This window comes from Lepidochelys kempii, chromosome 15 (assembly GCF_965140285.1).
Source record: "Lepidochelys kempii isolate rLepKem1 chromosome 15, rLepKem1.hap1, whole genome shotgun sequence".
NCBI lineage: Eukaryota > Metazoa > Chordata > Testudines > Cheloniidae > Lepidochelys > Lepidochelys kempii.
Window position 1 is genome coordinate 25,390,263 of NC_136394.1, and position 27,848 is coordinate 25,418,110.

Genomic DNA, 27,848 nt, shown 5'->3' on the forward strand with positions numbered 1-27,848 from the left:
AAATATTTTAGAAATAAAGCCTACTAGGGAAAATCTGACTTTCTGGACTTATCCAGTTTGTGTACTGTTATACATATGCCCCGAATATTTAAAAGTATGTCTGCCATTGGGAATTGGAAGAAAAAAGTGAATTTAAAACTGAAACAGCTGTCAGCAATAAAAAGGGTAACTCCTGAATAGAGACAACTATATTGATCAATAAACATGAATTCATTAAGAACCACTCCACAAAATCATTTCTTTATATTGTTCAGTAATATTCTTCTAGGGTGAAAGATACCTCTCAAACCCTTTTTAAAGCTTCAGCTCAGCAAAGCACTGGATCTTAGGGCTTAAATATGTCATAAATGGTGTAGATGTTCTTGCAAGCATCCTGCTCAGTGATGATTTTTCACCCGTTGTGAATGAGGAGATCCATATTAAATATTTTTCAGGTGTTGTTGGTCCCAATCTTGCAAATTGTTCTGCAACGCTGCATTTGTGCATAGCCCCATTGACTTTCATGAAACTCCATAGGTAGGCAGAGGTGCCTGTGTGCAAAATAGTTTGCAGGATGGTGGCTGTAGTCAGAAAATTGCTCTATGTTAAATGACTTGGGTCCACATCCTGCAAACTCTGACTCCCACAGTTAAGCTCATGGGTCTGCAGGATCTGGCTCATAATTCTTTCCATATTAATTTTGTTCAGTTTACATTAAAAAGGTTTTTCATTTTTATTCAGCCTTTAGTCAATTTTATGGCCCAGACTCAAATATTACATTATCTGGATTGCAAATACTCGAAGGGACTATGTGTCTTAAGAAAACCTGTTTCCACTGGATTTTTTGTGTGTGTGTAAATTTTCAATAGATCGTAAAGCTTCATAAAACAAAAGTTTAACAAACCCTAAAGTTCAGGCTTAACTGATTTGGCAGTATGTTTTCAACTTTTTGCCTCAAGTAAACTATTCTTCAGTTCGAATAATTTCTACGTTTAAATCTTAATAGTCAAGATAGTGCAAGGGACAATGAGTTGAAAAAGAGGGTGAGGGGATGTAAGGTGCCTCCTTATTTCTGTATGCTCTTCCTGGGGCCCAGCGCTGGAAGGAAAACAGCCTTCTTGCAACTTGTACTTCTCCTCCACTCATGTGCAGGTGGGCTGGTGCAGGCAACCAAGAAATGGTTGGCTTATCCCTCCGGTGTGCCACCCACTGGCACAGAGGTTGAAATAGTCTGCTACAGACATAGACCGATAGCAAACTGGTGTACTAATTCACCAGAGCAAATGGGCAGCCAAGGAGAGAAGTTTAACTCTCTTAAGTCACAATTCCCTCATGTGTCTTCACCTTACATTTACAATCAGAAAAATACAGTCTAGCCTTACCGTAGTGTAAGGGAGCAAATATGCTACAATTCTTATTTTGCTTGTAGCTAAATGGCTTAAACTTAGTTTTTGTAATTGGTCTTTTGCTTTAGGTCAATAACTTAAAAGAAATTAAAATGCATATGAAATTATAAGAGTTTAGTTTTCCATTATGTTTTAATTTTACTACTTGCAGTTTTTTTTTCTTTTAGCTTCTGGGAGAATATGAATCTCTTGGAAAAGAACATGAAAGAGTAAAGGTAAGTAGGCATGGATTAATAATATTTTAAAAACTTTTGAGTAAAAAGTCTTTGTATAGTTTTAATATATATATTTTTAAAGGAGTGACAGTACTGGAATGTCCAGATATCCAATTATAGGTGAGAGGATAATATTTGAATCAAGGGAACTAAAGGCAGGGAAAAATTAGAACAGCCACAGTATTAGGCCCAGATATATCACCATGGCACAGAAATGCATATTAATTGAATATTTTAAGTATTTAAAAAAGGATTACAGGGATGAATCCATATATTTTAACGAATGGCTTCATAGTATGTTTGCAGTGTCAAAGAAGGAGGAAGAGCATGGAGTTTAGAGTACATCAGATGAAGAAGGAAATCTTATTGTTTATATGATAGTCTAATCATAGGCAACAAGGGTATTGCAAAGTCAAATTGAAGTCTAAGGATTTTTTTTTATATAACTCCCTTTCAAATAAAAAGGTGACACACATTGTAATTTTTCAATATAGATGAAGTTACCCATTTTTTCCCTTATAAAGTATCTGCACTTGTTACTTTTTTCTTTGTGTATTTTATAGGATACATTGAATGCAACTGAAAATAAATTGCTTGATGCAAATACCCAGATTTCTGATTTGAAAAGGTAAAATGTGAAAGCATCTTAGTACTATCTTAATAATGTGAATCTAGGTTATAAAGCATTTAGCATTTAATCCTTGATAATGAAAATTATTGCAGATATTTAGATGCAGTTGCGATTTGTAAAAAATTAATGAAGCACCTTTGTACAGATATTGAATAATTTTATGTTACGTTGCACAAATTATAAGAGCCTACTTATTTTACAACACTTTAAACATTTTTTGCCTCATCAGGACCTCCTCCCAATCTGGAATGAATGGGTTGTCTCTCTTCTTTCTGTTGTCACTCAGTTCAGCCAATCCACTTGTCAAGCTTTTCATGCCAGAGTTCTCTCCTCAAAAGCCCTCATCATCAGCCTACCAGTCTTTGTTCTGGTTTTCAGGAATGTGGATGCTGACAGGAATTTGCAGTTCAAGATTATGGCACCTAGGCACAAATAAAGGACAGGAAAGTGTTCCATGTATAGAGCAGGAATAATACCTCCTGTGGCTGTCCCTCCTGCTATCTAGACCTCTCTCCTGGCTGATAGAACTGCAATCCATTGAATTTACACTTTCTGGATATGTATCAGGCAGGACACATGACCATCAAAGGATGAATGTTGGGGCCAAAGTCCAGCCAGTATTGTGCATGGGTACAGACTGCTGAAAGTCTGTCTCATATTTCTCAACAGTTCCCTTGCAAGCCGGCTAAACAGAGCATTCAGGGAGGCTGGCAGGGGAAGAGGGACTTTACTCTGGGAAAGCTCTAGTATAAGCCCCACAGAATCTCTTTGAGCTGACTTCTCTTGTTGTGTGACTCACTGTGTTTCTCTTTTGTGGGTATGTGCTGTCATCCCTTCCCTCCCCATGTCCATTTGAGCATCTGGAGTCTCGCTGTTCATAAATCAGAAAGATTAGGAGAGATCGGGAAATTACAATTTTTCATGTACATTTTTGTTTGTTGTTTTTCACAGTGTTACTCTTAGGATGGTCACCAGTTTCATCTCCTAGTCAATTCTAGATTTCATTGCTGCTAAGCCATTAACCTTCCATTGCTTTGTCTAAAGCCAGACTAGCCAAAGAGAGAGAATTTGGGACCATTTTGGGTGTTGTCATGGCCCTTTTATATATTTGTATAATTCGCAGGTTTTTAGGAAGCCAAAATCCTTATTTATTTTGTTCTGGGTCCAAAAAAAAAGGGGGAAAGAAGGCCTCCTGCTTAAGCTTTGAATTTACTCCTCAATCAAGAAAGTATACATTATTAAGCATTTGAGAGTTTTAAGACCAGAAAGGGTGTAGAGACATCCCAAGCTGACATGGTGTCCACCTGTCTAAAAGAAACTTACTGGTCATTCACCTGGCATCTATCTACACTTTTTTTAGGTATTTCTCTGAAGATTGAGGAGCCTTTGCCATACTTGTGTTCTGAGAGCAGGAGTCGGGGCAGTTCAGTCTAGTATTTCTTTTGCGTTGTCTGTTTCTCTCATCTGGTTCCGTGAACTGCTGGGGCATAGACCATTCCAGATTGGGGGAACCTTAATGGAAAAGGATATTTTGTTTTCCTATCTGAAAACTGTATTTCTCTGATGGATCCCAGTATCACTTTTCGCAGTTACTTGAGGTGGATAACTACCACCTTCTTACATCATGAGAGAGCCTTGTCTTTGCCCCCTAGATTTTAGGAAAGCCTCCCCAACTACTGGCTGTTGGCAACACAAGTCTTCTGCTCTGGGCTCTACAACCCCCTCTCGCAATGCAGGCTAGCAATTTCACACACCCCACTTTGATACACTTGAGTGCCCAACCCTTTATTGATTGGACACCCACAGTCTACACTGATCCGCTGCCTCCATGGAAGCAGTTCACCTCAGTTCATCATTCTCCTTAGCACAAAGGACTTAAATAAAATTCATTTTGGTTTTACGTCTAACAGAGTTTGAGATAGGCATTCAAATAAAAGCAAGTATAAAGGTTTGGGAACATAAGAATACAAGTAAAAGAAAAACATATACAAAATCTATAGAGTATACTTATTAACAAGTTACTTTCCTGTCTAATACTATATTTCCCACCCAATGGTCAGTCCTTGCCACGTTTGTCCAGTTCAGGAAGCTACGATTCACCTTTAATGAGACAGCTCCCACTTCCGCTGGCAGAGTATCTCCTCTGTAATAGAACAAATGTTGTGCCCTTTCCCGAGGGGATTCCTTTATTCAGAGACTCTTCCTGGAGTTCTTTTGTCTTTACAAAGCCTGCACCTGGTCCAGATAGTAACCATGGGGCTGGCTTCACAGATGTCTATTGTTCCCAGTGTTGATTGAGTTAGCTCTGAAACCTGCCTCGCCTCATGTGACAAATTCAGCAGTTTTGAAACCTAATATTCTGCATTTTACGTATCTCTTAAATTATTTCCCTTACAAACATTTCACAGTAATCATGACAATCAGCTAGTTCCTAGCTTTCAGCAGAGACCACACACAAGCTCTTTGATGAAATATTGAGAAATGGTTGGACACAGAGGTAATATACATGCCTGGGCATGTCTGTGTCACAGTCCCCCAATTTAGAAGCCCACCAGGTTTTGGCTTTTTCACTTTAACTCTGATTGCAGGTTTAATAGAATTCTTGCTAAGGTTTGGTTAATTGAAGGGGTGGGCTACTTTGTGGGGGAAGGCAGGTGAAAAGGGAGAGCTATAATGTGAAAAGTCTGAACAGCAGGCTGGGTGAGTTACCTGAGTGACATGTGAGATGAAGATCAGAATGGGGGAGCTCTTTATAGAAATCCACCTTTTCAAGGAGGAAAAGAGATTTTTTTTTCTTCCTTTTGGTGAAGCTAATTTTAAAAAAATAGACTTCATTCAGCTAGAACCACGTAACCTTATTAGTATTTTTAAATGGTTTTACACTTGGATGGAATTATTCCAGGGAAACATATTTTTTTCTTGCCCTCCATTCATGTTGTTTAACTTCTGATTAGGCAGGGCTTGGAATCATGTACAGTGAAGTATCTTTACATACTGGTTATGCTCCTTCCACCTAAACTCCACTAAGGACATTAAAAAATTTTAAAAATATTTTAAAAAATCCCTATATTTTAATACTGGGTAAGATCTAATAACCCTATCTTAAACTTCTTTTTAACCTCCTTACAATATGTCTTCATTACTTCTGCATTAGAACAATTTCAAAACTCGAAGCTCAGATCAAGCAGGTGGAACATGAAAACATGTTGGAACTCCGTCACGCTACTGCAAGTCATTTAAGAACATCTCATGCCCAGTAAGTGAATATTCTGTCCTGTGAAAAAGTGGGTGATGTGTTTTATTGAGCAGTTTGTCTGTTTTGGCTAAAAATCGGTTATCTAATGGTAGACTGTAGCAGTTGAAGGACATTACATAATCTAGTATATTATATGCCAGGAAATGATTAAAAGATCAAATAAAAAATATTGGTGTCCAGTTTTGCAAGCTTTACCTGTACAATCCTTACTCTCATAAGTGGTTTCAGTTACTTCATTGGGATTACTTAAATGAGTAGAGATTACCCTTGTCAGTAAAGGTACACAGTAGGAAGCATAAGATCTGAACCTGCAATTGGACTGTAAAGGCTCCATGTTATTGTACCTTTAACACTTTGAATCAGAAAGGTGTACGTGACTCTTTAAATTTTTTAAAATAACATTTTACAAGTGTCACTTACATTTATGTGGAAATTAGAGTGTAAATTTTGCTAGAAGAAGAGAAAAATTGGGGTGTGCCTGCTTTGCTCCTTTGATGTATAAAGCAGGCCTCAAAAGTTTTACCTTCATCCGTTTTTTTTAAATAATAGAAATATTAGATCATGACTTCCTGTTTGTTTCAATTTAATACTTTTAATTGGTGCTGTGGTATGCACTGCATGTTAATCTAATGCATATGTTTTAGGACTGTCCATTGGTATGTACATTCTGATATAGAAGTACTTCAGAGAGCCAAAGTGATCAGTGATAGCAGTATTTTCTTGGATCTCAAAATTTTTCTATTCAGGAACTTCAGAAATGTACCAATTAGCAACTGGAGGGATAGTTTCTATTGAGGACTAGTTGAATAGCTAGAAAATGGGGATGCCTCCAAAATAGGAAAAATGGAGAAACTTAAACATTATGAGACAGATTTGCCCCCACTGGTGTGTAGGGAAGAGGTGCAATTTACTGAAGCCAATGTAGAACTGGGGATGAAATCAGGCCTTATAAATTGATAGCACACCTGGAGAAAGCATCATTCCATTTAAACAAACAGCAGGATAGATTTTAAGAAATATCATTACTGTTCTTGGTATTGTGTGAATGATATGCTGTTCTAATTTTTGGGTACTTTTTAGTGAATCTATATATAAAATCACTTTTTTTGGTATTTCTAATCTGTAATTTTTCAGTTGAAAATAGTTGGTGGCCTCTATTCATCACTCCTTTGTATTATCAGTTGTGCTCTTTCTTTTTAAGAAATATATAGGATGAGACAAAAGAGAAGTAAAGAGTTGGAGGCTTTAAACCAACAGATTCACCTTAGGTACAGTTATATCTTAGTTTTGTAAAATTCATTCATAATCTTTGAGAAGAAGCAAACTTGGTATCCGGCATTTGAAGTCAGAAAAGCAAGTGTTTCTGTAAGGAAGTATAGATCTGTGGAAAATACTGCCTTCTAAAACTACATTATAAATAATTGCTGAAATTTGAGTGTGTGTGTTTTTCTTTCAATTAAAACACTCACTTTTTAAAAAGGTACTTATTTCTCCAAATATTTACAAATTTGTAATTGTGTGTTGGAATGTAAGATCTTTTCTCTCTTTGGCTAGTATGAGTGCTATTTGTTTGTTTGTTTGTTTGTTTTTTTAATTTCAAAACCAAAACTTCAAGCATTTCATAATCCTGAAGTTTTTCACTCCAATAGCAAGCTGACAGCTTCTAATGTAAACAGACGGAAGTGGTTGATACCAGGGGCAGAGTATTCAATCTTCACAGGCCAACCGTTAGAAAATCAAGAGAGCATTATGGATAATAGACTTGAGGAAACCTACATTCCTTCTAGGTAAGATAGCTTCCTGTAACCACCACCCTCCACTCTGATGTAGTGGAGAATCAGAGCAGTTGTATTTAAGAAATATGTATGCAATTTCTGATTTTAAAAATAATTTTCTCTAAAATTGACTGTTCTTGAGTTTTGTGCTTGTATTTATTTACTAAAGTTCTAAAGTATTTATCCATTGCCTGAAGTGCTATGCATGTTTTGAAAGAACCTACTAATCTAGTGTGAAACAGGCAGGGACTTTCTTAGCTCTTAAAGGTCTTTTAGCCCTTGAAGGGACCTAATCGGTATATCTTGTTCACTGACCAATTGTCATTGTCTTTATGCCCTCTGGAGTGTTCCACTTCAGTTCCTTGGTCATCAAAGGAGTTCTCTGTCAGAATTGCACTGGCATGGTTGGTTGCAGCTCTGCTGGTTCTGCAGACTTCAGTTTTGATGAGGATGTCACTCTGTCTTTTTAGTAGTTTGCCTTGTTCCTCGTACGTTCCTCAGTCTGTCAGGGTATATTTGGTTTTAAGATTTTGCAGAGTTGATGTTTGAAAAGTTCTAGCTCACCAAACTTCACTCATTTCCACTATTGCTCAGATTTGGGGGCTCAAATCCTCCTGTAACTAATATTTAGAAGTCAGAGGTTTCTGGATGAAATAAAGAACATGATAAGAATTTCCATTTGGACTGTTACAGGATGACACAATACTTTTCACCAACAAACTGTAAAGTATTAAATTCATTTCTGTGCGAGTATAACTCTCGGTTGACATTTGTATCGCCTACTTACAGTATAAAACCTTGGTTCCTCATATGCTGCTTTTATATATTTAAGGCACCATTCTCCTCCTGAAAAGGACCCTTCACAAGAAGACTCTTCAACAAATGTAATGGCAAAAAAAGAAAATGAGGCACCAGACACACCAATCATGAAAGCCTTTAAAGAACTTGAAGAGGGAAAAGCATTTAAAAGTTGGGGCACACAGACCGAAAAAGAAGACACTTCAACTAGTAAATTTATTTATATTCTTGGATTTGTCTTGACTTGCATCCTCAAAATCACCTGTCCTCCATCCTCTCCCCCCCCCCCCCTTTTGTTTTCAAGGATTAAAATTAGTCTGGCTCAGGTGAAAAGGGTAAAAATAGTTAATAGCTTTGCAAACTTTGTGAAGTGTCTTTGTGTATCCTAAAACAATGCTCTGTAGTTTGCCAAACAAAACCTGAAATAATAAAGCTAGCTGACTTGTTTAAAATAGTAGGAATGCAAAAAATTCTCTATAGCATCATACTGGTTCATCTAGTTCAGTGTCCTTTCTCTAGGGGAAATTTATATACACTGAGGATTAAGAAAGTTCCTGCTGTCTTTGCATCCACCTTTGTTTTGTTGTAGTGTAACATCTAAATGTTGGCATGAAAGATGGCATGTATTATATGACTGAGTAGACTTAATCTCTTCCTCTATGGTGCTGGAGTTGCAGGTGCTCAGTACCTCGTCGCATCAGGCCTTTATTACTCAGGAGCCAAAAATATGGATTTAGGAGCCTAAATTCAAGCATCTAGGTTTGAAAACTTAGGTCCTGTTCAAACTCCTGTCTCTCAAGATACTTGTGCTACCCTGCTTTCTGTCTTCTGTTTCTATTAAGTCTGTACTATTTCTCACTAGCTCAGACTTGTCCTGTTTACCTTCACTTTAAACTCAGTTCTTCTCTTCTATATCTGTGCTGCAGAACAGCTCTCCTCATAGGTCAGGTTAACATCTTACTTCAATGAATATCAAATATTGATCAATTTCTAGTGGGAACAGGACTTAAGCATGTACAGCTGGTTAGTATAACACAAACCTACTGATATGGGAAACAGCTGAGATGGAACGAGTACCGGTTTGAGTACAGTAGGGTACATGGGGACTGAGTGAAGGAGAATCTTCAATATCCTGTGTAATATAAATGTTAACTTCTATATGTTTGCTTTGTTACAGAAACATCAAATCGACGTCAAACTGTTGGATTTAATGAAAGCACTTTTAGTGCCAATGAGTCCCCAGAGAAATGCAGAGATCAACAAAGATCAAAAAGATATAGCTCACCTAGTGGGCAGAGGTCATCATCCCTCCCACCTTCAAACAGGAAGGCAAACACTCCAAGTAAGCATTTTTGTGTACAGGGTTATTGTGTCTCACTTCAAAATGCAATGTATTTAAATAACATAAGGTTGTGTTACAAACAGCTGAAGGTAGGAAATTTAAAAGTTACAATTCTCACACTGTTATGGATTTTCTGAAAAAAGGATTGCATACGTGAGCTACAGACTATGTGAAAGCTGTAACCTTACTATCATTTGTCAGTGTGTGACACATACTTTATATGATTTGAGAGGACAATACTTCATGAAGAACTTTGAAAATTAATTCTTTAAGACTTGGGATCAAATTGTATTAAGAAAAACTATTTAAGTAGAAAAAGTGTTGGGCACTTAAATCTTTTCTCCTCTGCAGCAAGAAGAGAAATAATGCTGGCACCAGTGTCAGTGACATACAGCCCAAAACGATCTCCAAGAGAAAACCTGTCTCCAGGATTTAGCCACTTGCTTGGCAAAAACGAAAACACAGTGACTAGGTACACATTTGTAAATATTAATTTTGGAGCAGGGTTTATTTTCTGATAGTAGTTACACAATTTATGGGCTTGATCCAGCATACCCATACTTTTCTGAATAGTTCTTACTCATCGCGGTAGTCTTATCACATTTAATGTGAAATACTCATATGAGAGAGGCCTGGTCACTTAAGTAAGGGTTTGCATGACTGGGACATATATCTGAAGTCAAGTTTGCTTTTTGAAATAGAGGAAGAATAACCTTGGATTCCCCCCAGTTAGCATTCACCAAGGTGATATGTCAGGTATATCATATTTGATGGAATAATATTGACAGGGAAAAGACTGTAGAGGCATTGTCCTATGTCTACACAGAGTAAATCTGGGTCAGTTTGCAGGGATACAAGTGATGCCTTAAAGAATGGGTAAAAGAAAGTAAGCATTTAGAGCTCTTTTTCACTCCCCCAAAGAAACTTGTGTGGAGACTAAATTTACTACTGAAACAAAGGGTTCTCTTTTTATAGTAAGCTGGATATCCTGTTTGGCAGAGCTGCAGAGGCAGCATTCTGATTCTGGAGGTGGGGTACAGGGCAGGCATACGTAAGGAGGAGGAAAAGGAAAGTACAGCATCACTCTTAAGTGTAACATTAAAGTGCTCTTGAGAATGGGAGTCAGGCCTCTTCCTTTAGAAAGAAACACGTTGCATGATTCAAGGCCTTTGATATATGGAAACCAAAGAACCTGAGGGTGGGGTTGTAATTAGGAGAATCCAGAGGGATCACATTTTCCATTGAAGAGGAAATTGTTTTTAATATGTAAAAGTATAAAAAGAAATACCAATTATAAAAAATTGTCTCTAACAAGTAGTTGTCTCTTCTACACCCCTCCCCTCATCATTCTGTAGATTCAATATACTTCTGGATGATTTGGAAACTGCTCCTACCTCTACATTACAACATAGCAATCCAAGAAAACAACTCCAGTTTCTTTCAATAGATGATATAGAAGGTAATTTGTCAGAATGGGCAGAATTATGTTTGTTTGTTTTTTTCATCCTCCTAAAGGGAACTCTTTTTCTCCACATAGCTTCCACCGACTAGATAGGAGGAATCATGACATTTTTCTAATAAAGCTCTATCTTTTATTTTGCAATAAATAAATGCAACAGTAATATTGCTTGTAGCTGTAGAAAATTACTATTATTACAGTAAATATTTAATTTTTATGCACAAACAATAGAATAACAAATAATTCAACTGAAAAATAAGAAAGGAAATACATTTTCTAATTTAGTTAAGCAATGTATGTATTACGAGGAACCATGTCATTGTATGTATTCAATATCCTTAATGAAGGATCTGTTTCTAAGTGTTGCATACAAATAGTTAAGGGTAATTATAATAATAAAGCTAGTTAATTTACATTTTTAAATAGTTGGATGAAAACATTATTTTTAATCACATTCATTAAAATACTGAATGTATGATATTTTATATTACATTTTAAATTTTTAATATTTTTAATATTCAATCATGTTTTTAATTCTTTAACTATAATATAAAGAGGAGTCTGAAGCTACGGTGAAATATTTTTCATTACCTGTATTAAATATTCTGGTTTAATATTGTAGTAAATTATTTTGTTGTAAATCTGAGATTACTAAGGTCTTAACTCATCAACAGCAACTAATCAATATTGCATAACTTCTAGCCAAGTTTAGCTTCATCTTGAAAGAATTCTGATAATATCATGAGGCATAATTAAATATATTAGTAAGTTTTAGTAGTGAAAGCCTCATGTGAATTTTTGTGCCTTTGTCTGTGTCCTACAGAATCACAATGATTCATTGCTTTTCCTATGGTTCACTTTATGTTCTGTTATGTATAATACATTATATATAATGGAGAATTTAAAAAAATAAACAGCACTTTCATCTTTTCATAGGAAGGCAGCATTCAGCTAAAGGCATTGACAGCTGTGTTAAACATAGTTCTTGCACTGAATCTTTGCACACTGGAATGAAGAAAGGAACTGTGGCATCCGGTTGGGAAGAGAGGAATATACAACACAAAAATGAACAAAGTATTCCTCCACCAGTAGTACCTTATGATGCTGATTTCAAGTATACATCAAGAATTAAGACATTGGCTGAAACTGAGAGACTTTTTGATGAACTCACACAAGAAAAGCAACAGGTAAAAACCGTTTTTTCCCTAAATTTATGAATAAATGCTGAATCCATCCGATGAAGTGAGCTGTAGCTCACGAGAGTTTATGCTCAAATAAATTGGTTAGTCTCTAAGGTGCCACAAGTACTCCTTTTCTTTTTATATAAGAGAGAGAGGCTAGTGAGACAGCCATATAGCTGCACTATGCCTGGCTCAAACCAATTCAAAGTTCCCAGAGTTGTTCTGACAATGCATCGTCTTCCTTATACAGTAAACTTCTGCAAAAAGAAAAGGAGTACTTGTGGCACCTTAGAGACTAACCAATTTATTTGAGCATGAGCTTTCGTGAGCTACAGCTCACTTCATTGGATACATACTGTGGAAACTGCAGAAGACATTATATACACAGAGACCATGAAACAATACCTCCTCCCACCCCACACTCCTGCTGGTAATAGCTTATCTAAAGTGATCATCAAGTTGGGCCATTTCCAGCACAAATCCAGGTTTTCTCACCCTCTGCCGCGCCTCCCCCCCACCCCCCCAACTCACTCTCCTGCTGGTAATAGCCCATCCAAAGTGACCACTCTCTTTAAAATGTGTATGATAATCAAGGTGGGCTATTCCAGCACAAATCCAGGTTTTCTCACCCCCCCACTCCCCTCCAAAAACCACACACACAAACTCACTCTCCTGCTGGTAATAGCTTATCCAAAGCGACCACTCTCCTCACAATGTGCATGATAATCAAGGTGGGCCATTTCCAGCACAAATCCAGGTTTTCTCACTCTCCCCCCCCCCCCCCCCCACACACAAACTCACTGTTTGTGATACTGATACTCCAGTCCTTTGACTCTTCTACGCAAAGTCATATTCTGCAATTGAGCAGACAAATGGGGATAGAGGGTCTGAGGTGAATTTATTTTGCAACAAGCCAAGATTTAAACTAGCCTTTCAGAGATGAAAGGTTTGTGCATTAAACCATTCCAGCATCAAATCAGAGTGCGCTCTTCTTCAAAGGGATGTTTGTGAGGGTGGGCAGGAGTACACATAATAACATAGTATGGGACATATTATATAGTTGCACAATATCTAAACAACTACACTGCACATATATCTCTAACCTATCCCTGACTTTCTTGGAGATTAAAGATTAGGCAATTTTATACTGGCTCTTTAATTTACAGCTGCGATATTTTGTGTGTTACTAGATTGAGGCTGCATTGAGTCGAATACCTGGTAGTGGGGGAAGAACAACCTTACAAGCAAGATTAAACCAGGTGAAAACACTTATTTCTGTGTATCTGACTATTTTTTTCAGTTAATCTCCCAATACTGGAAGTTCAATCTGTATTCTCTGTTTTGCTACAGAATAAGGTATGGTTTAGTGGATTGTAACAGGAGCTTTTCCATACCACTCTACAGTGCCCATGAATTGGTTTGAATCTTTAGCTTTTATGGAAATTGTTTGCCAGTTATCGTGATGTCTTAGGACTAAATCAAGAAATGATGGGGTGTAAATTAGATTAAGTTAAAATCACTTAGAACTACTGATACGTGTAGTTGTTGTAAGTTAGTGCAGTGGTTTTCAACCTTTTTTTCAATTGCGGATCCCTACAATATTTCAAAAGGAGGTGTGGACCCCTTTGGAAATCTTAGACATAGTCTGCGGACCCCCACAGCTCTGTGGACCACAAGTTGAAAACCACTGTTCTGTGGCAACGACAACCTTTCACAGAATCCTTAGACATAGTCCACAGACCCCAGATTGTAAACCACTGAGTTAGAATACAGTAGAATCTCAGTTATGAACACCTCAGGAATGGAGGTTGTTCGTAACTCTGAACAAAACGTTATCGTTGTTCTTCCAAAAGTTTACAACTGAACATTGACTTAACACAGCTTTGAAGCTCTATTATGCAGAAGAAAAAGGCTGCTTTCCTCCCCTTTTTTTTAGTAGTTTACGTTTAATACAGTACTGTACTGTATTTGCTTTTGTGTGTGTGTGTGTGTCTGTCTCTCTCTCTTGCTGCTGCTGCTGCTGCTGCCTGATTGCATACTTCTGGTTCCAAATGAGGTGTGTGGTTGACTGGTCAGTTTGTAACTCTGATGTTCATAACTCTGAGGTTCTACTGTGTATCTGCACAACAAATGAAAGTATAGTGGTAGCTCAGGTAGGCACACGCATGCTAGCTTGAATCTAACTCGCACAAGGAACAATAGTAGTGAAGATGTGGCAGCATAGACTTCAGTGCAGGCTAGCTGCCTGAGTACATACTCAGGTAGACAAGCGTCCTGGTGCTAATGGAAAGCTGTTAATGTATCAGAAAAGACACTGATGGAAAATGGGGACAGTACCAACATATTAGTTTTAGAAGGACCATTACTTGTAACTGTATGATATTGAATGTATTATCTTTTTCAAATGTTTTCTTTAGGAAGCCTTGGAAGATCGCTTGGAAAGGATTAATAGAGATTTGGGCTCAATCCGTATGACACTGAAAAGATTTAATGTTTTACGTACCTCTGCAAATCTTTGAGACTTGTACCTATTAAATTCAGATATGCTTTTGTTTGCACTAATGTATAATTATGCACTCAGCAAATGCAATTTGTTTTGTATTTTTGTAAACCCTCAATAGTAGTTTTACAACCATGTTATCCTTTACACACAGCAATATTTTGTACTTCAAATAGCCACATATATTTAAACATATTTTCTTACACTTGAGAAATCAATCTGTTAATCGTGTATTTTACTATTTAAAAAAAATGTGAATTATTTTTAAATAGTGTATAAGAATTCAGTTTATAATAAGGAAGTAAAGTGAGGCAGCTTGTTTTCTGAACAAAATCATGTTGTAATCTTTTTGCAGTTCATTTTGCTCACCATTTTTATAGAGATTAATATCTACATTGTAAATAATAGATACTATGACATTTTGAACTTTTATATTATGCAGAAAGCAACACAAAGCTTCTGTGGTGAATATAAATACAAGCATATGGTAAACACCTTTTATTTAAAATATTGTAGCTTTGTTTTTAATTTGTTGTTGTGACATATCTTAAATAAATGCATATCTGCAAACTGGAATTCTATTAAATGTCCATTTGTATAAATGCATAGAAAGTAGTTATACAAACTGAAGATTTTTTTTTCAGAATTGTATTTCTTGTGTGAATGGGTGAGGATATTACAGAGCCACATGAATTAAAAATTATTTCTTTAGTGTTGAGACTTACTAATTTAATTTAGAATCCTGTTGGAAATATCCAGGGCCAAATTCTGTTCCATGCCATCTGGTCTTGTCCTCATATATCTCAGTGTTGGTAAATAAGAACTCCCCTCCCAAGAGGCTTGGAGAGGGAAAAGTATACGGAGCTCTTCAAGTGTTTAGGGCTTGCACAAACTGTGTGGCCTTTATCTCAGACTGTGAGGGGCAGCTTCTCACTGTGAGCCTAAATTAATGCTGAAAAGGGGTTTTCAAGTTACAAGAGGGTTGAGTGTTGAAGATGCAGAGCGCTGCAGAACTACATGCATGGCAGCATCGGTAGAGGGCCTTCTATGTATGGAAATCTTGTTCATGCCCCTCACAGTCTGAGATAAAGGCCACACTCTCTGCGCAAGCCCTAGACGCTTGAAGAGTTCCATATGTTTTCCCTCTCTTAGCCTTTTGGGAGAGTAGTTCTTGTTCTCTATTCTGTCTGTTTGTAATCATTAGGAGTAATTAAATGTAATGATCAATGTAATCACTCAAAAAATCTCCACAGGTATCTTCCCTTGAGGAAATAGTTTGCTATAGTAACTGTGTACTTAATGTTTCTACTTTGTCTTGATAAAATTCACTTCTGATTATCTCCTTCACACACACACAAAAGAGAATTGCACACAATGAAGGGATGTATAATGACTCTTAGAAAATAATACTTGACACAGAAATGCATTCTGTACTATGCTTCAGCAAGTACATTGTATACGAGTGAAAGAGGGTTGAGTTCTGTTTCATTGTGGCTTTTGTATAGGGGTTTGTATAAAACTTATCATTCCAGTTTGAGATTTTGCTTCAGTAGTTTTGTAACGAGTGCTTTCTTTATACAGTTTTAGCAACTAGAAGCAATACTTGCATTATGTCTGGATGACTGTAGATTGTGATGTTTTTTGCAAGCTTGATTGCCATTGGCCTATGTTAGCAGATCATTTCTAGTACTGTTTTGCTATTTCTCAACAGTTCTAGTTTGTAAAGTTTGGACACAATGGATCACAGTGAGTGCTAGCACACCTCTCCTCTCCCCATGACACTCCCAAGACCTGGGAAATCTAACCACAGGTTTTTTTAATATGCCAGGCACTAACCATCATGCTGTCCCTATTCCAATCACAGTTATGTTCACATTTGTTACCTTTGTCCAGCTTGTCTTCGTCCATCCCTCCAAGTCGACGTCACACCATTCCTTTTTGTTGCAAGCACGTTCTTTCCATTTCTGGCCAAAGAGTTTTATCATGGGATCGGCCCAGCGCATTTTCAGTCTCCCCAGTGGTCGCTTGTGGTCTCTGGGGATCCAGTCACTGGTGCAGGTTGTTCACCTATTGTCTTGCCTGTGGACTACATGATCTGCCCATCACACATTAAAAAATAAAATCTGCCTTTTACACTTACAAATTTTGTTGTGGTGAATAATATGTATTTGTTAGGTTGGACATTACTGAATTACAAAGGTGCATACCTAATTTTTCAGTTTAGTATTTTAGTATTAAACATTTAATTAGATTATTTCCTGCTGCCCAAGAATAATACTAGGTTCAGGGATATTACCCAGTGATGATCTAGGTTTTAACCATATCATCTGTTTCAAATTCTGTCATGGTTCAAGCTATCAACAATATGATTACTTTGCAACAGAAAGGGCAGGATCATTGGCATAAGGGAAGCTTGTGCAAGTTTGATTCTAACATTATAGAACTAGGTTTTAAAGCATTCAGTGAAGAACCTTCCCTATTTGCCCCTGAATACAGGCACTCCAAATACACACACACACACACACACACACACACACACACTCTCTCTCTCTCTCTCTCTCTCTCTCTCTCTCCAGCATTCACTTTGCCAATGGAAGATTAGAAGGGGGACTGAAAATGTCAGTGAGGGGGAGCTCAGGAAGTGGAACATTCTCCCTCTGATCTAACATAGACTAGGACTAGTCTTCTGGGTATTTTATATTCTGATTTGTATATTGGATTCAAAATACCTAAATAGAATAAGAATCTCAGCCTCCAAACAGCTGCAATGCCACTCACAAGGAATGGTGTTGCCACAATTTTGAATTAGCATAGTGTGCTTGCTAATGCCTTCAAATGTATAATTCAGCCTGGAGGGTTTTCTCGCAAGGAGTCCATTACTGGATACGTTTACACTTGGGAATTAAGACAGGGCTTCAATCTTCACATTGTCTTAAGTGCTTTTTTTCTTGTTTACAAATCTGTTCTCTTCCCTCAGTTACCAGAAGAACCAATTTTCCTTGGATAATTGATATACCTACTGGTTTCGCATTTCAGCTATTCCATTATCGCTCCACTACCCTTCATTTTAGACCTAAATTTACCTCCATCCTACCCTCTTTGGTACTGTTCTCTTTTTATTACTGTCATTTGTTGACATCAGGAAAGAAGAATCATTAAAGTGAGTTTATATTATTTCCGTCTGAAAGTTACCTCCCATTAGCTCAGGCTTTCTGAGCTATTTCTGTTTGTGTTGTCATACTGCTGAGAAAAACTAGGTGTTGGTCCAGCATTTTCAAAAAGTATCACTGATTTTGGGTGCCCTACTTAAGACACCTCATGCCTGATTTTCAGAAGTGCTGAGAACCTGCATCACCAAATTATGTCTGGGAAATCTAGATGTTCAGCACTTCTGAAAATCAGGCCAAGGGCTGGGAACCAAGAAATAGGCGCACCCAAAATCAGTAGCTGCTTTTGAAACTATATCTGTTATTGCAGCTGACGTTTCTGAATGGTGTCCTTTTAAATGAGATTTTTAAATGTACAATTTTAAAATGGCTTTCCTTTAACACCGATTCTGTGCTGAAGGCCAAATTATATTTTCAACAGGTTTGAACATATTTATGCTCTTTCCAAGTATGCTCTTTTCCCTTTGCAATTCCTCCCATTCCTACGGCACTTCTAAGCATCGGAGGGATGGGAAATTAACTGGGAATCACCACATTTGTGTGTCAGTCTTTTCTGTTAGTTTTCTTGTAGACAGCTCTCCGGTGTAAATCTCTTCCATTGCTGGATCCTGCTTTAATTTGTCGCCCAAATTTATAGCATTATGGTAAAGTGAAGAGAGAGGCAGATCAGTTATCTCCAGACCAACTGACTGATCAACATCCCTGCTCTGATAAGTATAGTTAAGGAAGATTATTCTCTGAACTAAATCCCTGAGATGTGCTGAAAAATAAACAGGTGAAAAAAAATTAAAACAAAAGCAAGAGGTCCAGAGTTGTATAAAACTGTTGTCTATCTTATTTCCTGACCCTCAGATGAGGAGTTTTGTTACTTTAGTAGTACTTCCTTAAGTATGTTGCACTTAGCTGGTTTTGGTTATTTATATAGCAGTGTATAGTGTAATTGTGGACAGGCACTTTGCAAAGCAAATAAAGAGGCACAGCCCCTGCTTTAAAGTGTTTATAATCTAACTGAGAAACAAAACACAACAGTTCAAGCATATAAGCAGCAGATGAGCTCTTTGGAGGAATGGGTTTTAAGGAAGAGATGAAGGGCAGTGGACAAGAATTGGTAGATACTACATTTGGGTAGGAGACAAATTTTGGGAATTTAGTGGAAAAGATTAAAGGAGCAGTAAGGAGAGAGGGTAGGAATGTTAGTAGGGAATGAAAGTTGGAGGATAAGAGAGCAGTGGTGAGATATATAAAAGGTTTTGAAGGTGGGGACAAAGATCCTGAACATGCTGCAATAAAGAAGAAAGTTCAGTGTGTTGATAGTGCAATTATATGGAAAAGGCTAATGACTTTATTTGTAATTCATTGTATGTCTCCTAGCTCTGCAAATTGGTTGTTGACAGTGTATAGTTGTGTGATATGAAAAGTAATCACAGGACATATTTTCAATAACCAATTAGGATAACTAATGATGTCATTATTTTTAAAATATGTAAGGAATCTGGTTACTTCTCAGGCTTTACACCAGCATAGATAACTGTATTTTTCTTGCCTTTATCCAATCTTGTTAGTGAGCAAAGATGTAAGAGTAGTCAGTGCTGCTCTAGTCTTGCTATGTATCTCAGAATCAATCACTATGTTGAAATTGTAACAGGGCTGGGGTGCTGAGAATTTAAAGGAGGGCGGGTCTGGTGGGAGGTCAAATTAAATGAAAATGTTAGGCTTCCTAATTCTGGCCATTAAGTTCCAACCCTGGCGCATGATGAAAAGGTAATGTGAAAGAAAAATCAGTAAAGGAAAGCTTATAGGATGGAGCTTATCAATTACTTGTAATTATTTCAAGTTAATTTTAAGTCCCAATGGGATGGAAATTAATGTGCAGATGATATAGGCAAGCATCATCAAACCAGCCTGAAAACATTGATTTGGAAATTCTAGAAAAGCCACGCACAAGTCTAGATGCAGACCCAAGTAATTAACATGTTGCATTATATTTATCAAGGGGTAATGCAACAAATTAAAAAGGGTCAATGGGGGATCCTTCCTGGCCTAAGAAGTGAGAGAACATTTTGAGGCAGAGATAACATGGCTTAGTGAAGCCCTATCTTCATACTTTGAGCTTGTGATGTTGACTGGTGCTTTGCACCCACAGTCAGCAGTCATCTGAGGAGTTTTACAAATATTTGTTGTGCTAGGTGGGGGTTGCAATGCATGAGCAGAGATCTTTCACTTGAGTCCAGTTGACCTGATTTCTTTTCATGGTGGATGGGAAGTCCCAAGCCCTGCAGCTGCTTCCCCTACATCCAGCCCTCAATGCGCTCTGCCTTGCGTTTGGCCATGGCCCTAAAGCCATTGATCCCTGCAATGACCATAGCAATAGCACTATGGGAAAGTCTCTGAATACACTAGTGTGCATTACTAGTGTGAGGTGCTCCCTGTACAGATGTGCCATGAGAAACAGGGCTATTGTGTGTACACTGTGCAAGACAAACTTCCATTTATGGATCTGAGAGTTAGGAGAGGCGGATCCATTCCAGAAGTACTCCTCGTTCTTTTTGCTGATACACACTAACAGGGCTATCACTCTGAAACCTATTAACTCACTGTGGCCCCTTGGGGAAGTCAGTTGACTTCTTGATACCTCCGTTTTGCACTGTCCTCCCTTTGTAAAGCAGGGGGAGATCTAACCCTGAAGAGTACAAGGGCAGTGTATTATTATTTCTTAGGCTAACCCTAGACCATTGCACCTGCCTACATCCCCTGGCGGAGCCTGGGAAGTTCTTGAGTTTAGTCCCAGGGCCCAGCTAGTTTGGAAGGGAGAGATTTCACTACCTCTCGCCCCACCTCTGTAAAGCACCCGTGAGCCGGTGCTGGGGTTTTCCCGCCAGCCTCACCCAAGCCCCTTCCAGCCGCAGCCGCTCAGAGCCCGGCGGTGCAGCGCCCAGGTGGCCCCTGCCCAGCCGGAGCAGCCGCGCTGTCGTACCCCGCCGCGGCCGGAGGGGGGCGCACCCCGCCTGGCTTTCCTCTCGTGCTCCCGGCGCCCAGAGTGAGGGAATGCCTGCGAGCCGGGGAAGGAAGTGGCCGCGCTCTGCAGCAGTGGGCAAGGCTCGCGCCGGGAGAGGCGGCTGCCAGCCGGGTCCGTGTCGCTGCCGAGGGGGAGCCGGGGCGCCCCTCCCCGCGGCAAGAGCCCTGCCAGGCAGCCGCCCAGGGATTGCCGCGCCAGCGGCTCCGAGGAGCCCCGCTGCCCTGCCCGCCCTCGCCGGGGATTATGCGAGAGGGGAGCGGGCAGGTCGGCAGCCCGCTCCTGGTAGCCGGGGAGAGCAGCCGCCGCCGCCGCCGCCGCCGAGCGAGCGCTGGGGCCGCGACCGGCGGAGGAGCCGCAGCCGGTGCGTGGGGCGGGGGGGAGAAGCCGCTTCCCGCAGCGCGGGGGCCGGCGGGGGGGAGGCGCCGGGGCCGGCCTAGGCCGCTGGAGCCGGAGGGGGCGGCCGGCCGGCCCCGTGGCGACGCGGCTGTTCTGAGGGGCGCTCCGGCCTGGCCGTGGGGGGCCGGGCCGGGCCGGCTCTGGGCTGGGAGCCGGGCGGGTCTCCAGGGGCTGGGGGCTCAGCCCCCCGCCTGGCCAGCCGCGGGATAGCGCAGGGGGGCAGCAGGTGGCTGGACGGGCCCCCGGCTGCTGGGCATCGCTCCCCGGGGAATTAACGTCTGTCTCCTCTGGGCGCCAAACCCCACTGCCCCGGGCGCGGGGAGGGATGAGGGTCCCCCCCCTTCCGCTCAGTTACATGGGCGTGAGGGTGGCTCCCTGAGGGAGCGAGTTTCACCTTTCTCCAGCTGTTTCTTGGAGGAGGGGGGGATTCATTTTAACTCCCCCCCCCCCCCAGCCGCCGCCGCCTTTCTCAAGCTGGTCAGGTCTGTTGGATTCGCATGGCCGAATTGTGGATGGGAAAGCTACCTACCCCCTGTGTTGCTAAGAAACAACCTCATCAAGCTGCTGCACAGACTCGGGCATTAATGGTCACTTCTGTGCCCACAGGTCCAGTCTCGTGCTCGTGATTACTACAAAGAAACCTTTCAGAGAGATGGGTGTGTGTGTGTGTGTGTTTCTTTTAAATGTTCTTGACGCATGGACACTTCTGTCCTAGAGACAGCATTGTTTTGTTATTTGCACTGACAGCTTTTTTCTAATATGGATTTCTTCTGGTGCTATAGTTAGCAACACAGGGCTGGTAATGCACCGTAAGAGCAGGCTGTAAGGTAATACCAGTCACTTGCTGTTTCCAACTGAGTATTGCTAGGACTCTTCTGTGTTTTAACCCCCACCGTGGCAAACAGGGTGTTTTGCTAGCAAAAAGTTTCCTATGTAAATGAGGTGGTATAGTAGGAAAGACCGATTTTTTTGTAATATAATAAAAATAGTCTTAAGAGCTGCGGCAATAACAATACTGTTTTACAGAAAAGATGAACTGTTCATGATCTAGTTAAAATAACCCATAAATATCCTAAAATGTGTAGTTGTCTTGTTTGCTAGCTACTTGTGCAGAGTGGCTTTCCTCTTAATTTTAGGCTGTAATTTGAATATAATCTGAGGAGATGTTTGTGTTTGAAAATATGAGGTAGCAGGTGTACCTGTCTCTTGTTTCAAACCAGCAAATGGAACATTTTAGGTAGTTCATGTACTTGATGTGTATGAAATATTGCTGGGCTTCAGGGATACCACCCTGCTAGACTTTAAGGGTCATATAATTTTAATGCTAAAATTGATTATAAGCATGTGATTTGTTTACCTTTGACCATAATCTTAAACTCGTAACTTGAAGGTTAGGTTTTTGGTTTGTTTTTTTTTGTAAATGAATTTAGCCTTACCAAAGGTGTCAGATTTGACATCCCTGGAGATTTCACTCTGCTCATCCCCAGAGCAGGTACAGCACAGGCTTTCCTCAAGCTGCCCTGTGGCACTTGTCAACTCTGACCTGGCTGGATCGCTTCAAGGGATATAGAAGGGCAGATCTGTCTAAATCCCATTTCAATTCTAACCTGTCTGCTGAAGGTTCCCAGCTAGTGGGCAGACTCTCAGGACAAGGGCACTTTTCAAATTGAAATGGAGCTGTGACCACCGGCTGGGTTTACATAATCCAGGGGTTCACAAACTTCTTTGCACCGTGACCACCTTCTGACAACAAAAACCCATGACCCCAGGAGAGGGAACTGAAGCCAGAGTCTTCCTGAGCCCCGCTGCCCCTGGTGGAGAGGCCAAAGTCCAAGGGCTTCAGCCCCAGTTGGGGGGCCTGTAACCAGAGCCCCACCACCCTTGGCTGAAGCCCTTTCGCTATGGCCCTGGGTGGTGGAGCTCGGGCTTTGTCTTTGTCCCCAGGTGATGGGGCTTGGACGTCAATCCCGTCTCCGGGCCCCAGTAAGTCTAATGCCAGCCCCGGCGACCTCATTAAAATGGGGTCGCAACCCCCCTCATCCTGACCCACAGTTTGAGAACTGCTGACGTAATCTAGAAAAGAGTCACCAGATAAGAATAATAGAAATGTAGGACTGGAAGGGACCTCAGTCGGTCTTGTCCAATCCCCTGCACTGAGGAAAGACTAATTATTATCTAGACATTCCTGACAAGTGTTTGTCTAACCTTAAAAATCTCCAATGACAAAATAATTCATAATTCAAAATCCATAGGTAATTTTTCCAGTGCTTAACTACTCTGACAGGAAGTTTTTCCTAATATCTAACCTAAATCTCCTCTTGCTGCACTTCAGGCAGCTTTGTCCCAAGCCATTCCCTCTGCAATCTGACTTGGCTTACCCCTCTGGGAAGAGAGGTGGAAGGGGCTTTTTCCCCTTTCAGGGATCTGATTCTCTGGTTATTTGGGTGTTGGAGCACCTGCGTGGAGGGAGGGGGAAAGCATCTCCATGCTACTCTTTGTAAAGGGGCTCTAAAGAAACCTGTTGGTGCTCCTCCATCCACCTGCAAGGACTGAATTTGCAGTATTTCCTCACAGCCTGGAGAGCTTTTGGATTGCGTTCTGGAGCTGCGTGTGTATATCCTCCCCAAGGCACTGCACTGGTACGATCTGGCAGCATCAATAATGATGCTTTATAGAGTGCTGTTTATCCATAGCTCGCAAAGGAGGCTAAGGCATTACTATCGATAGTTAGGGAAATAGAGGACAGTTGACTTGCTCAAGATTGTGCCACACATCCATGGCAGGACTGGGAATAGAACCCAAGTCTCTGTTCTCCCAGTTCAGTGCCCTCTCCAGAGGCCCATGCTGCTTTCTGAAGATGGGCTGATTTTATTTCATTCTACTTTGGCTTATTCGTGACTTTTTAATGTAAACTTTATAAATATGTAATAGTTGCATTGAAAAAAAATCCTGTTCACTGATTCTGACTCTGTAGAGTCCATTCCAAGTGTCTTGGTTTTGCAGTACAGTGCAATAAAATGTAAATTGATGCATGTGCTCAAGTCCAAGTATGTGAGTAGTCCCATTAAAGTCAGTGGGACTGTGCAGTCTTTGTAAGCACAGGGGTTTAGTAATTAGTATGCACTGTCTTGATTTCATATTTGAATAAAGTGGACTCATAAAATTGCCTCTCCCTTTATTGCTTGATAACCCCCCTTTCTGCTCCCAATCCTCTGGAATATTTTTGTCATGTTTATTTCTGCCATGTCTGTTTTGTGTGCCTGAGTAATAGAAGAAGATTGATTGTGTTACAGAACACAATCATAGCTTCTAAGTGATTTTTCCACTCTCGAATAGTAGGCTGCCGCTTTTGGGCATGCACCATTCTGTCCTTTCACAGAGCTCATGCCTGATATGTTCAATTGACCTTTGTACAGCTAGTTATTTTAATGGTTGATCAGTTCATGGGTTGCTCGATGGCTGAAAAGCCTCAGCATGAAATACAAAGTGAAGAACAGCTAAGCATGACAGAAGAATGGCCACAGACCAGTCCTCTCTTGCGGTTCTATGTTGCAATGCTTCTTTACAATACTGTTGATGTATTCTGATCATGATAGCATCTCAAAGAGAGAGGGAGAGACATGTGAGGCTTAGGGGTTAAAAATGTGGCTTGTTACGTCTTACCGTTGATAGAGCAGACTCCTGATAGGATGTTAATTTGCATTAATCATATTTAAGTTTCCATAACTAACTTTTAATTAAAGCATGGTTGATACCAGCTTAATGAATGTACGTATGCTAGGCCATCTGCATGAATAAAAATTCTTTTTAATTCCCTTACTATTCCCTTTATGGCCCCTGAGTTGCTTTTGGTGGCCATTTAAACAGCATATGGTAGCAGCTGTTCATCTTTTTAATATAACTTTTTTGCATCTGTGTTCAAGAAACAAGAATTGTATAAATAAACAACTATCTTGTATCTTTATGTCTAGGTGTGTGTATGAGAAAATGTTGCCTAATTTAGGACCTCATCCAATGCCAGCTGAGGTTAATGGAGAGCCTTTTTTTTTTTACTTCAGTAGGCTTTGGATCAGCTGTTGGGCTCCAGTTCAGCAAAACATTTATTTATGTGCTTAAGTCTCACTGAAACCACTGGAACTTAAGCATGTGCTTTAACTGTTTTGCTGAGTAGAGGTGGATTGTTCTTTCTTAATGTACTCTGATCCTAAATCTCCTCTTAGTTACAGTAACCTTTCACTAGAGTAACTCTAATGACTTCAGTAGAGTTAATCTTGATATACACCTTGGTTAGTGAGAGCAGAATGAAGACCTCAGAGAGTGATTTTTGGATTGTTGTTTATTTAATTGGCATCTTTCACCAAAACAATAGTTTCTGATACAATATCTCTGTTGTTTTGGATTTGCCTCGGACAGCATATTTGAATGTCTTCAGTGTTGTGCATCGAACAGCCCAGACGTTTATTGTGGGTTGCCATCTGGTATGTGGGAGTTTTATGCGACTGCTAATTTAGTTAACAACCAATTTAGAAAGACTGTGTTTTAGCCTGTTGAGAAATGCTAAAAAGTTGCAAGTGAAAGTGGGATGTTTTGGGGTTTAATTATTTTATTGATTTGCTTTTTAATTTGAAATCTGTATCGCCTCTGAGAGTTTTTCTCTAATGTAGCATCACATCTTCCAGGTAAGTTCATTTTTTAAAAGGCTCATTCAACTGGCCCCAAACAGTTTTTTTTGTTGGAATTTACAGACTTCAGTAAAAAAAAAATCTGTCCTATTTGTTGTGATATCCACATAATATTACAGCTAATTAGCCACACTATATTTTTTAACAAACTGTTATGTGAGGGCCTGATTCAAGAGCTGCAGAGTGAAATGGTGCTCTTTCTAGTGTAGAGTGGTAGCTGCTATTTATTTTTTTTGAATCTAGCATGACTCATTACTGTGAATTTGTGAGAATACAATAATGTGTTCTAGGACCAGTACAATCCACTGGGAAATATTTCTTAACCTGTCACTTTTCCTTTTAACATTTCCCTTTTAAGTTTTCTATCAAAAATGCATTTTTCTTATTTGAATAGTCCTAAATTAACCGTTTTCTCTAATTTCTGAATTTTTCCTCTTCTAATTAATTTTGAAGCTGATTTGTATAGAGAAGGAGAGCAATCAGTGTTTCTATTTAAAAAAACCAAAAAATTAGTGAGTGTTTTTCAGGCCCATATTTCAGGTTTTGTAAACAAACAAGGGTTTTGCAAATCCCAATATGAATAGAAATGTAGTTGTGAAACTGAGGAGGGCTGGGGTGGAGAGAATAAAATTAAACCACATTTGTTTATAACTTTTCCCAGGCAATGTTGCGAATCCAAATACAACAACATTGCACTAGGGCAGGAGAATCTGAAATTGAAACTTTCTATAAATCTAAAGTGTCTCTAGCTAGTTCAGTTTCAGTGTCCAAGTTAAGTGTGGTGCCAATTGTAAACAAACAACATAAATAGTGAACGATAAATTTTTGGAAAATTATTAAAATTTTAATAACGTAAGGTGGGATTTTCAAAAATACTTTGCATCAGCCTTGCTCGGCTCCCTTTAAAGTTATTGGGAGTTTTACCCAATAGGGGTGTTAAGTCAGTGCAAAGAGCTCCTGAAAATTCTACTTATAAAGTATCAGTAACATGGGCAATGAGGTTAATACGTGTAACTATCTGAATAGCGCCTCTTCAGTGAGTTGCACTGAGGGAACTGGGAAACAGTGTGAAAATACACCAGGTCTTATCATAGATGATCCTGGCTTCTGGTGCGTCACCTAAGATCTACAGGTGTCAAGAGTCAAATCTCCTTTCCATTCTGTGGGGTACAAAGGGCTACAGGGTTAAATGGTTTGGAGCCCTTGTGATCACCCTCTGCACAATGACAGATTTTGCCCAGAGAGGAACATGGAAGGATTTTCCTTGTCAGAGGATAAATAGTGGAGGATGTGCCACAGAGAAAAAGGTAACTGAGCTTGAAAATGTGTGTGCAAGCTCCATCAATGAAAAGTAGGAAGAATCCAATAATCTTAGAACTCAAACAACCCCTGGAGAGTACTTGGGAATACCTGAGGAAATCCATGCGCTCTGACCCACTCCCCGGCAGGAGTGCTGGGTGGAGCAGGTCAAGCCCCCTGACCCAGCTTACCGGCTGGAGTGCCTGGTGGGCGGAGTGGGTCGGGGCACAGGGACACCCATTTTTCTGGGGTCCCCCAGTTGGCTGGGTTGCCTGAGCATGGGCCCCGTTGGCCCAGTGGCTAATGCGCTACTGAATCCTGGTATCTGTAGATCTTCATAAAGGAGAGCAGGGAGGGATGCTGTGTAACAGTAAGAGCTGGCATTGCTGGTATATGGTGCCTTTTCATCTAAGGATCCTGAGGGATTTGATGAATGTTGACTAACCACTGCACAATACTCTTTATGTTCAGAACAGGATGCATGAGTATTACTTCCTCTGCCATTAAGTTGCAGTTGCCACCTGAGAGTGTGCAGGAACAAAACAGTTGAGGACAGGAATTGACAAAGAATATTTTAGCCAACAAGACTGTGGGTAGAATGTAATTGTCTGAGTTGGAATATGAGCAGCAGGCCAGGGTTACCCGGGCTCTTATAGAAGAGCAGTAGGATCTTTTAATGACCATGTGTCATTAGGACTTCAGTTTTTGTATCTCTTCCCAACTCAGTTGCAGCTCAGGGGTTCCAA

General features: G+C 40.0%; 2 protein-coding genes across 9 annotated transcripts in view; both read left to right on the forward strand.

Moving 5' to 3' along the window:
• MPHOSPH9 (M-phase phosphoprotein 9) overlaps positions 1-15,118 on the forward strand; it is a 42,474-nt gene extending 27,356 nt beyond the window's left edge. For 3 of the 4 annotated variants that reach the window (XM_073313011.2, XM_073313008.2, XM_073313012.2), the window contains 11 exons: positions 1,553-1,600; positions 2,164-2,228; positions 5,386-5,487; positions 7,137-7,274; positions 8,095-8,270; positions 9,238-9,402; positions 9,754-9,874; positions 10,758-10,861; positions 11,798-12,048; positions 13,233-13,301; positions 14,460-15,118. In XM_073313011.2, coding sequence (XP_073169112.1) covers positions 1,553-1,600; positions 2,164-2,228; positions 5,386-5,487; positions 7,137-7,274; positions 8,095-8,270; positions 9,238-9,402; positions 9,754-9,874; positions 10,758-10,861; positions 11,798-12,048; positions 13,233-13,301; positions 14,460-14,561 — 1,341 coding nt within the window. In that variant the 3' untranslated portion in view covers positions 14,562-15,118. Of the gene's footprint in view, positions 1-1,552; positions 1,601-2,163; positions 2,229-5,385; positions 5,488-7,136; positions 7,275-8,094; positions 8,271-9,237; positions 9,403-9,753; positions 9,875-10,757; positions 10,862-11,797; positions 12,049-13,232; positions 13,302-14,459 lie in introns of those variants that run through there. The other variant, XM_073313013.2, reaches the window with a different exon arrangement.
• Positions 15,119-20,757: 5,639 nt separating this feature from the next.
• PITPNM2 (phosphatidylinositol transfer protein membrane associated 2) overlaps positions 20,758-27,848 on the forward strand; it is a 225,591-nt gene continuing 218,500 nt past the window's right edge. For all 5 annotated transcript variants that reach the window (XM_073313000.2, XM_073313003.2, XM_073313006.2 and 2 more), the window contains exon 1: positions 20,758-21,086. The gene's annotated coding sequence lies outside the window, so the exon portion shown is untranslated. The remainder of the gene's footprint in view (positions 21,087-27,848) is intronic.